Consider the following 10,000-nt stretch of genomic DNA (forward strand, 5'->3'; position numbering starts at 1 on the left):
AAGGAAGGGAGGAAGGAAGGGAGGAAGGAGGGAAGGAAGGAAGGAAGGAAGGGAGGGAGGAAGGAAGGGAGGAAGGAAGGAGGGAAGGAAGGAGGGAAGGAAGGAAGGAAGGGAGGGAGGGAGGAGGGAAGGAAGGAAGGAAGGAAGGAGGGAAGGAGGGAAGGAAGGAAGGAGGGAAGGAAGGAGAGAGAAAGAGAGAGGGAGAAGGAAGGGAGGAAGGAAGGAAGGAAGGAAGGAAGGAAGGAGAGAGAGAGAGAGGAGGAAGGAAGGAAGGAGAGAGAGAGAGAGAGAAGGAAGGAAGGAAGGAAGGGAAGGAAGGAAGGAAGTAGAGAAGGAAGGAAGGAAGGAAAAGAAAGAAGAGATAGAGAGGGAGAGAGGGAAGGGAGGAAGGAAGGAAGGAAAAGAAAGAAGAGATAGAGAGGGAGAGAGGGAAGGGAGGAAGGAAGGAAGGAAGGAGAAAGAGAAAGAGAGACAGAGAGAAGGAAGGGGAGAGAGAGGGAAGGAAGGAGAAAGAGAGAGAGAGAGAGAGAGAGAGAGAGAGAGAGAAGGAAGGAAGGAGGGAAGGAAGGAAGGAAGGAAGGAAGGAGAGAGAAAGAAAGAGAGAGGGAGAGGTGGTAGGAAGGAAGGAGAAGAAAGAGAGAAGGAGGGAAGGAAGGAGAAAGAGATAGAGAGAGGGAGAGAGAAAAAGAAAGGAAGGAAGGAGAGAGAAAGAAAGAGGGAGAGAGAGAAGGAAGGAAGGAGAAAGAGAGAGAGAGAGAGAGGAAGGAAGGGAGGAGAGAAAAGAGAAAGAGAGAGAGAGAGAGAAGGAAGGAAGGAAGGAAGGAAGAAAAAGAAAGAAGAGATAGAGAGGGAAGGAAAGAAGGAAGGAAGGAAGGAAGGAAGAAGGGAGAAAGAGAGATAGAGAGGGAGAGAGAGAAGGGGGAAAGAAGGAAGGAGAGGGAGAGATAGAGAGAGAGAAAGAAAGGAACGAGAAAGGAAAACGGAGGAGTGCTCACCTGCGTGCGACTGCATGTGCTCCAGTAGATTGTTGTAGAACTGGAACTGGATCCCGCAGGCGCCGCAGGTGTAGGGCTCTGAGGGGAGAGAGAGGTTGCGGGTTCGAGAGATTCCCGGCCGGGATCCCGCTCCGATTGGCCGGGAGAGGGGAAGGAGGCGGGGCTTGGGGTGGCGGGTTTGAGATCCCGGGTTTGAGATCCCAGGTGGTGGGATCGAGATCCCAGGTTGTGGGTTGGGATCCCGGGTTTGAGATCCCGGGTTCGAGATCCCAGGTTGTGGGTTTGAGATCCCGGGTTTGAGATCCCAGGCTGTGGGTTCGAAATCCCGGGTTTGAGATCCCGGGTTGCGGGTTTGAGATCCCGGGTTGTGGGTTTGAGATCCCGGGTTTGAGATCCCAGGTTCAAGTTCCCAAGTTGTGGGGGGTTTGAGATCCCAGGTTGGGGGTTTGAGATCCCGGGTTTGAGATCCCAGGTTGGGGGTTCGAGGTCCCGGGTTGTGGGTTTGAGATCCCGGGTTCGAGATCCCAGGTAGCGAGTTTGAGATCCCAGGTGGTGGGTTGGGATCCCAGATTCGAGATCCCGGGTTCGAGTTCCCAAGTTGTGGGGGGTTTGAGATCCCAGGTTGTGGGTTTGAGATCCCGGGTTTGAGATCCCAGGTTGGGGGTTTGAGATCCCAGGTTGGGGGTTTGAGATCCCGGGTTTGAGATCCCGGGTTGCAGGTTTGAGATCCCGGGTTGTGGGTTTGAGATCCCGGGTTTGAGATCCCAGGTTGGGGGTTTGAGATCCCAGGTTCGAGGGCCAGGGTTGCGGGTTTGGGATCCCAGGTTGCGGGTTCAAGGTCCTGGGTTCAAAATCCTGGGTTTGAGGTTGTGGGTTCGAGATCCCAGGTTGCGGGTTCGAGATCCCGGGTTCAAGATCCCAGGTTGCAGGTTCAAGATCCCGGGTTCGAGATCCCAGCTTGCGGGATCAAGGTCCTGGGTTCAAGATCCCGGGTTCGAGGTTTTGGGTTTGAGATCCCGGGTTGCGGGATCAAGGTCCTGGGTTCAAGATCCCAGCTTGTGGGTTCGAGATCCCGGGTTCGAGGTTGTGGGTTTGAGATCCCAGGTTGCGGGTTCAAGATTGCGGCTTCGAGATCCCAGCTCGCTGAATCGAGATCCCGGGTTCCAGGTCTGGGTTGTGGGTTTGAGATCCCAGGTTGTGGGTTCAAGGTCCTGGGTTCAAGATCCCAGGTTGCAGGTTCAAGATCCCAGCTTGCGGGTTCGAGATCCAGGGTTCAAGATCCCGGGTTTGAGGTTGTGGGTTCGAGATCCCGGCTTGCGGCTTCTAGGCAGCTTGCAGGTTCAAGGTGGCTTCTGGGTCCCAACCACCCACCCCAGGGATCTCCCAGACCGCTTGGCGGGGCAACGGCGACCCCTCAAACCGCTTAGGGATCCCGGTTCGAGATCCCGGGTTCGAGATCCCGGATCCACTTACCGCTGGAGTTCTGGGAGCTGGAGTTGGTTTCGTCGTAGTTGTTCTGCAACTTGCTCTCCACCCTCCGGCTGAAGACGCTTTCTGTGGGGAGAGGGATCCGGTTTGGGGGTCAGGCTGGATGATCGCCGGGGATCCCAGCTGGCCAAAGATCATCCTGCCATAGGATCCTGGGAATTTGGGAAGAGGGATCCTGGGGATGTGGGAAAAGGGATCCTGGAGATTGGGGAAGAGGGATCCTGGGGATGTGGGAAGAGGGATCAGGTTTGGGGGTCAGGCTGGATCACCGCCTGGGATCCCAGCTGGCCCAAGATCATCCTGTCATAGGATCCTGGGGATTTGGGAAAAGGGATCCTGGGGATTTGGGGGGAGGGATCCTGAGGATTTGGGAAAAGGGATCCTGGGGATTATAGGAAGAGGGATCTGGGGAAGAGGGATCCTGGGGATGTGGGAAGAGGGATCTGGGGAAGAGGGATCCTGGGGGTGTGGGAAGAGGGATCAAGTTTGGGGGTCAGGCTGGATGATCGCCGGGGATCCCAGCTGGCCCAAGATCATCCTGCCATAAGGATCCTGGGGATTTGGGGAAAGGGATCCTGGGGATTTGGGAAAAGGGATCTGGGGAAGAGGAATCCTGGGGGTGTGGGAAGAGGGATCCTGGGGATGTGGGAAGAGGGATCAGGTTTGGGGGTCAGGCTGGATGATCGCCTGGGATCCCAGCTGGCCAAAGATCATCCTGCCATAGGATCCTGGGAATTTGGGAAGAGGGATCCTGGGGATGTGGGAAAAGGGATCCTGGAGATTGGGGAAGAGGGATCCTGGGGATGTGGGAAGAGGGATCAGGTTTGGGGGTCAGGCTGGATGATCGCCGGGGATCCCAGCTGGCCAAAGATCATCCTGCCATAAGGATCCTGGGGATTTGGGAAGAGGGATCCTGGGGATTTGGGAAGAGGGATCTGCGGAAGAGGAATCCTGGGGATGTGGGAAGAGGGATCAGGTTTGGGGGTCAGGCTGGATCCCCGCCTGGGATCCCTGGGACGAAATGGCTCTTTCGGATTTGTACTTTGGAAAGGATATGAAAAAGGATCTGGGAGCAAAGAAGATGATCCTCTTTCTGGGAGGCTTTATGGAAATACGGGGAAGAGGATTGCTGGAGATAGAGGAAGAGGGATCCTGAGGAAGAGGGATCCTGGGGATTTGGGAAGAGGATCCTGAGGAAGAGGGATCCTGAGAAAGAGGAATCCCTTTGGGAAGAGGAATCTGGGGAAGAGAAATTCTGTGGATTCGGGAAGAGGGATCCTGGGGATTCGGGGCGAAGAATCTGGGGGAGAGGAATCCTGGGGATTTTTGAAGAGGAATTTAGGGAAGAGGAATCCTGGGGAAAGGGAATCCTGGGAAGAGGAATCCTGGGGAAGTGGAATCTGGGGAAGAGGAATCTGGAGATATGGGAAGAGGAATCTGGGAAGTAGAAATTCTGTGGATTCAGGAAGAGGAATCCTGGAAAGAGGGATCCTGGGGATTCAGGAAGAGGAATCCTGTGGATCCAGGAAGAGGAATCCTAGGGAATAGAAAGTCTGTGGATTCAGGAAGAGGAATCCTGGGGATTCGGGAAGAGGAATCTGGGAAGAGGGATCTGGGAAATAGAAATTCTGTGGATTCAGGAAGAGGGATCCGGGGGAAGAGGAATTCAGGAAGAGGGATCCTGTGGATTCAGGAAGAGGAATCTGGGAAGAGGAATCTGGAGAAGAGTAATCTGGGGAAGAGGAATCCTAGGGAAGAGGGATCCTGGGGAAGAGGGATCCTGGGGAAGAGAAATGCGGGGGATTTGGGAAGAGGAATCCTGGGGAAGAGGAATCTGGGAAGTAGAAATTCTGTGGATTCAGGAAGAGGAATCCTGGGGAAGAGGGATCCTGGGGAAGAGGGATCCTGTGGATACAGGAAGAGGAATCCTAGGGAAGAGGGATCCTGGGAAATAGAAATCCTGGGGATTCAGGAAAAGGGATCCTGGGGAAGAGAAATCCTGTGGATTCAGGGGATCCCTCCATCCCTCTCCCCCACCCCCAGGATCCCCCGGGGATCCCTTCGCCCCCTACCTGTGGTGGCCTTGCTCCCCGGAGATCCCGAATTGGGCGCCCGGAACATCTGGATCTGGGAGGCGCCCGACGGTGCGCGGTGCAAGAGGGCGGAGCAGCGGATGATTGACGGCGACGGCGCCTTCCTCCCGGCGTGCGACTTGACAGCCACCAGGAGCGGCGAGCGGGAATATTCTGGGAAAAGTGAGACGGGATCCGGGTTCAAATCCGGAGTCAAACCGGATTCTTGGGGGTTTGCCCCAGATTTGAACCCGGATTCCCTGCATCAGATTCGATCCCGGATTCTTGGGGTCTCTTTCCAGATTTGAACCCGGATTCTTGGGGTCTCTCAGCAGATTTGAACCCAGATTTGAACCCGGATTCTTGGGGTTTTGCACCAGATTCGAACCCGGATTCATTGGGTCTCAAACTGGATTCCAACGCAGATTCTTGGGCTCTTAACCAGATTCGAACCCGGATTCTACTCACTGATCGGCGCATAAAGAGCAACGTGTCCTGGGTGTGAATTCAGTTTACTCACTGAATTGGGAAGATTCCCGGGGTTTCACTCCGGATTCGAATCCGGATTCCTGGTGTCTCTTCCCAGATTCGAACCCAGATTCCTTGGGTATGAACCCAGATCCCCAGGGTTTTGCCCCGGATTCAAACTCAGATTCTTGGGGTCACTTCCCGAATTCGAACCCAGAACCCCAGGGTTTCACTCCAGATTCGAACCCGGATCCCCAAGGTTTTGCCCTTGGGATCTCGCCCCGGGTTCAAGGAAAGAGGAGTGGGGATCCAGCCACGCCCCCAGGGGGAAATCCCGCCCGCTGGCCCCGGGTGCGAATCTGGTTTACTCACTGATTGATTCATTGGGTCTCAATCTGGATTCAATCTGGATTTGAACCCGGATTCTTGGGATGCGGGTCCCGGGTGCGAATTCAGTCTACTCACTGATTTGGGAAGATTCCCGGGGTTTCACCCCAGATTCGAACCCGGATTCCTGGTGTCTCTTCCCAGATTCGAACCCGGATTCCTTGGGTTTCACTCCAGATTCAATCTGGATTCCTGGGGTCTCTTCCCAAATTCGAACCCGGATTCACTGGGTCTCAATCTGGATTCAATCTGGATCCGAACCCGGATTCTTGGGATCCCGCCCCCCAGAGGGAAATCCTGCCCGCCGGCCCCGGGTGCGAATCCAGTTTACTCACTGATTGATTCCTTGGGTCTCCATCTGAATTCCTGGGGTCTCTTCCCAGATTCGAACCCGGATTCACTGGGTCTCAATCTGGATTCAATCTGGATTTAAACCCGGATTCAAACCCGGATTCCTGGGGTCTCTTCATAGATTCAAACCCAGAACCCCAGGGTTTCACTCCAGATTCGAACCCGGATTCCCAAGGTTTCACTCCAGATTCGAACCTGGATCTGAACCCGCATCCTTGGGATTTTGCCCCGGGTTCGAGGAAAGAGGAGTGGGGATCCAGCCGCGCCCCCAGGGGGGAATCCGGTTTACTCACTGATTGATTCCTTGGGTCTCAATCTGGACTCAATCTGGATTCCTGGGGTCTCTTCCCAGATTGGAACCCAGATTCCCTGGGTCTCAATCTGGATTCAATCTGGATTCCTGGGCTCTATTCCCAGATTCGAACCCGGATTCCCTGGGTCTCAATCTGGATTCAATCTGGATTTGGACCCGGATTCTTGGGATCCCGCCCCCCAGATCCCCAGCAGGAAATCCCGTCCACCAGCCCCGGGTGCGAATCCGGATTACTCACTGATTGGCGCGTGAAGAGCAACGTGCTCCTGGTAGGGCGTGTAGTATTTGTATTGCTTGCCGCAGAATTCGCACGTGTAGCTGCCGGTTTCTGTGGGGAGAAAAGAGATCACAGTGATCCGGATTCATGGGGTTTTGCACCAGATCCGAAACCAGATTCCAGGGTTCTCGCCCTGGGTTCCAAACCAGATTCAAACCTGGATTCATGGGGTTTTGCACCAGATTCGAAACCAGATTCCAGGGTTCTCGCCCTGGGTTCCAAACCAGATTCAAACCTGGATTCATGGGGTTTTGCACCAGATTCGAAACCAGATTCCAGGGTTCTCGCCCTGGGTTCCAAACCAGATTCGAACCTGGATTCATGGTGTTTTGACTGGGATTTGAACCCGGATTCCTGGTGTTTTTGCACTAGATTCAAACCCGGATTCATGGGGTCTTGCACCAGATTCGAATCGGGAGTCTTGGGGTTTTGCACCAGATTCGAACCCGGATTCATGGGGTCTTGCACCAGATTCGAATCGGGAGTCTTGGGGTTTTGCACCAGATGTGAATCCGGATTCCTGGGGTTTTGACCCCGATTCGAATCTGGATTCTGGGGGTCTTGCACCGGATTTGAAACCGGATTCTTAGGGCCTTGACCCAGATTTGATTCCCGGCTTCAAACTGGATCAAACTGGGATGAACTGGGTCTCTTTTCATAAATTTGAATCCGGATTCCTGGGGTTTTGACCCCGATTTGAATCTGGATTCATGGGGTCTTGCACCAGATTTGAAACCGGATTCCTGGGGTTTTGCACCAGATTTGAATCTGGATTCTTGGGGTTTTGCACCAGATTTGAAACCGTATTCATGGGGTTTTGCACTAGACTTGAACCCGGATTCCTGGTGTTTTTGCACTAGATTCAAACCCGGATTCTTGGGGTCTTGCTCCAGATTCGAACCGGATTCTTGGGGTCTTGCACCGGATTTGAAACCGGATTCTTAGGGTCTCACTCTGGATTCGAGTGAGATCTCGGGGAGATCTCCCGAATCGGAGTCCTTTCCCAAACTGGATCCAAGTGGGTCTCTTTTCGCACATTTGAACCCGGATTTTCGGGGATTCGAACCGGGATTCTTGGGGATTTTGCACCGGATTTGAACCCGGATTAATGGGGTCTTGGACCAGATTCAAACCCGGATTCCTGGGGTCTCATTCTGGATTCGAACCTGGATTCCTGGCGTTTTGCACCAGATTCAAACCCGGATTCCTGGCGTTTTGCACCAGATTTGAATCCGGATTCCTGAGGTTTTTACCCCGATTTGAATCTGGATTCTTGGGGTCTTGCCCCAGATTTGAACCCAGATTCCTGGGGTCTTGCACTGGATTTCAATCCGGATTCTTAGGGTCTTGACCCAGATTTGATTCCCGGCTTCGAACTGGATCAAACTGGGAGGAACTGGGTCTCTTTTCACAAATGTGATTCCGGATTCCTGGGTTTTGACCCCGATTCGAATCTGGATTTTTGGGGTCTTGAACCAGATTCGAACCCAGATTCCTGGGATCTTGCACCGGATTTAAACCCGGATTTGAACCCGGATTCTCGGGGTCTTGCGCTTGATTCGAACCCGGATTTGAAACCGGATTCTTGGGGTTTTGCCCCAGATTCGAAACCAGATTCCTGGGGTCTTGAACCAGATTTGAACCCGCATTTGAACCCGGATTCCTGGGATCTTGCACCAGATTCGAACCCGGATTCCTGGGATCTTGCGCCTGATTCGAAGTGGCTATTATTATTGCTATTAATTATTATGATCAATTATGATCAGGGTCAATTATTATTACTAAAACATCTACTAACAATCATACCAATTATTAATTATAATATCAACTTGTTATTATTAACATCAATATTAATATCTAATATTATTAATATCTATTATTATTGCTGTTCATATCAATTGTTAATATCTATTATTTTCAACATCTATTATTATTATTATTATTATATAACAATTATATTATTATATATACCAATTATTATTATCCATTATTATTATTATATATACCAATGAGATAATAATAATTATCATTATTATATATACCAATTATTATTATCCATTATTATTATTATATATACCAATGAGATAATAATAATTATCATTATTATATATACCAATTATTATTATCCATTATTATATATACCAATTAAATAATAATAATAATATTAATAATAATAAATAACAGTTATTATTATCTATTATTATCATTATATATACCAATTATTATCTATTATTATTATTATTACTATATATACCAATTATTATTATTATTATTTTCAATATCTATTCTCTATTTCTATTATTAAGATCTATTATTGCTATTCATAGCCGTCAATATCTATTATTTTTAGCATCTGTTATCTATTATTACGTATAATATCAACTAGTATATTATAGATAATAGATATTAAAAGCAATAGATATCAATCTATTATTATCTATTATTATATTTAATATCTATTATTATTAACTATTATTATTATACTCGATACCTATTATTATCTATTATTATTATTATTTATGCCAATTATTTTTATCTATTATTTTAATATCTATTATCTATGTATGTATAATATCAACTATTATTGATATCTATTGTTTTTAATATCTATTATTATCTATTATTATATTTAATATCTATTATCTATTATTAGTATCTATTTTTATTATCTATTATCTATTATTATTATATTTGATACCTATTATTATCCATTATTATAACAACTATTATTAAAACCTATTTTTATTGTTATCTATTGTTATCATATTTAATATCTATTGTTATATATTTAATATATTATTATTATTATTATTTTGTTGTTGTTTTGTTGTTGTTATTATTATATTGTTGTTGTTATTTTTATTTTTATTATTACTATTACTATTATTATTATTATTATTATATTGTTGTTATTTTTATTTTTATTTATTATTATTATTATTATTATTATTATTATTATTATTATTATTATTATTACAAGAAGAACGTTTAAGGATCTCCATTCCCTCTTTCCCCACCACCCCGCCAGATCCCGGATCCCGGTGGATCACTCAAGCCGGATCCCCCCGGAATCTCGTACTTGGACCGATCTTCTGGAAGGGTTCCGGATCCTCTTCCTTCACCTCGTCTTTGGCGACCATGGCCTGGTCATAGGGATCTAGAAGAGAAGAGCCGGGTGTGACGTTCCGGATCCCTGGATCTCCAGATCTCCGGAACGCCCTTCCACTCCACCCCATTCTGGATCCCGACCCGTTTGAGCGGATCCTCCTGGCCTTCCAGATCCCAGGCCATCCAAACAGATCCTCCCAGCGTTCCGGATCCCGGCCCGTCCGCCTGGATCCTCCCAACGTTCCAGATCCCAGACTCATCCAAATGGATCCTCCCGGCGTTTCGGATCCTGACCTGTTCAAACGGATCCCAACCCGTCCGCCCAGATCCTCCCGGTGTTCAGGATCCCGACCCGTCCGCCCAGATCCTTCCGACGTTCTGGATCCCAGCCCGGCCACACGGATCCTCCTAGCGTTCTGGATCCCGGCCTGTCCGCTCAGATCCTCCCAGTGTTCTGGATCCCAGCCTGTCCACCCGGATCCTCCCGGCTTTCCGGATCCTGACCCGTTCAAACAGATCCTTCCGGCCCTACGGATCCCGG

At 49.2% G+C, this 10,000-nt stretch overlaps 1 protein-coding gene across 1 annotated transcript in view; it reads right to left on the reverse strand.

Moving 5' to 3' along the window:
- The window catches only part of LOC310668802 (zinc finger protein 618-like), a gene marked incomplete at its 3' end in the record, with an annotated part of 32,002 nt that overhangs the window by 11,091 nt on the left and 10,911 nt on the right, over positions 1 to 10,000 (reverse strand). Inside the window, exons 5-9 of the mRNA XM_083422130.1 lie at positions 9,431 to 9,508; positions 6,313 to 6,402; positions 4,556 to 4,729; positions 2,469 to 2,549; positions 996 to 1,073 (exon numbers count right to left, since the gene is read on the reverse strand). Of these exons, the coding sequence (XP_083278256.1) occupies positions 996 to 1,073; positions 2,469 to 2,549; positions 4,556 to 4,729; positions 6,313 to 6,402; positions 9,431 to 9,508 (501 nt within the window). The remainder of the gene's footprint in view (positions 1 to 995; positions 1,074 to 2,468; positions 2,550 to 4,555; positions 4,730 to 6,312; positions 6,403 to 9,430; positions 9,509 to 10,000) is intronic.

The sequence above is a fragment of the Podarcis tiliguerta genome, assembly GCF_965153285.1.
Source record: "Podarcis tiliguerta genome assembly, chromosome: W".
In the NCBI taxonomy this organism is placed as follows: Eukaryota; Metazoa; Chordata; class Lepidosauria; order Squamata; family Lacertidae; genus Podarcis; species Podarcis tiliguerta.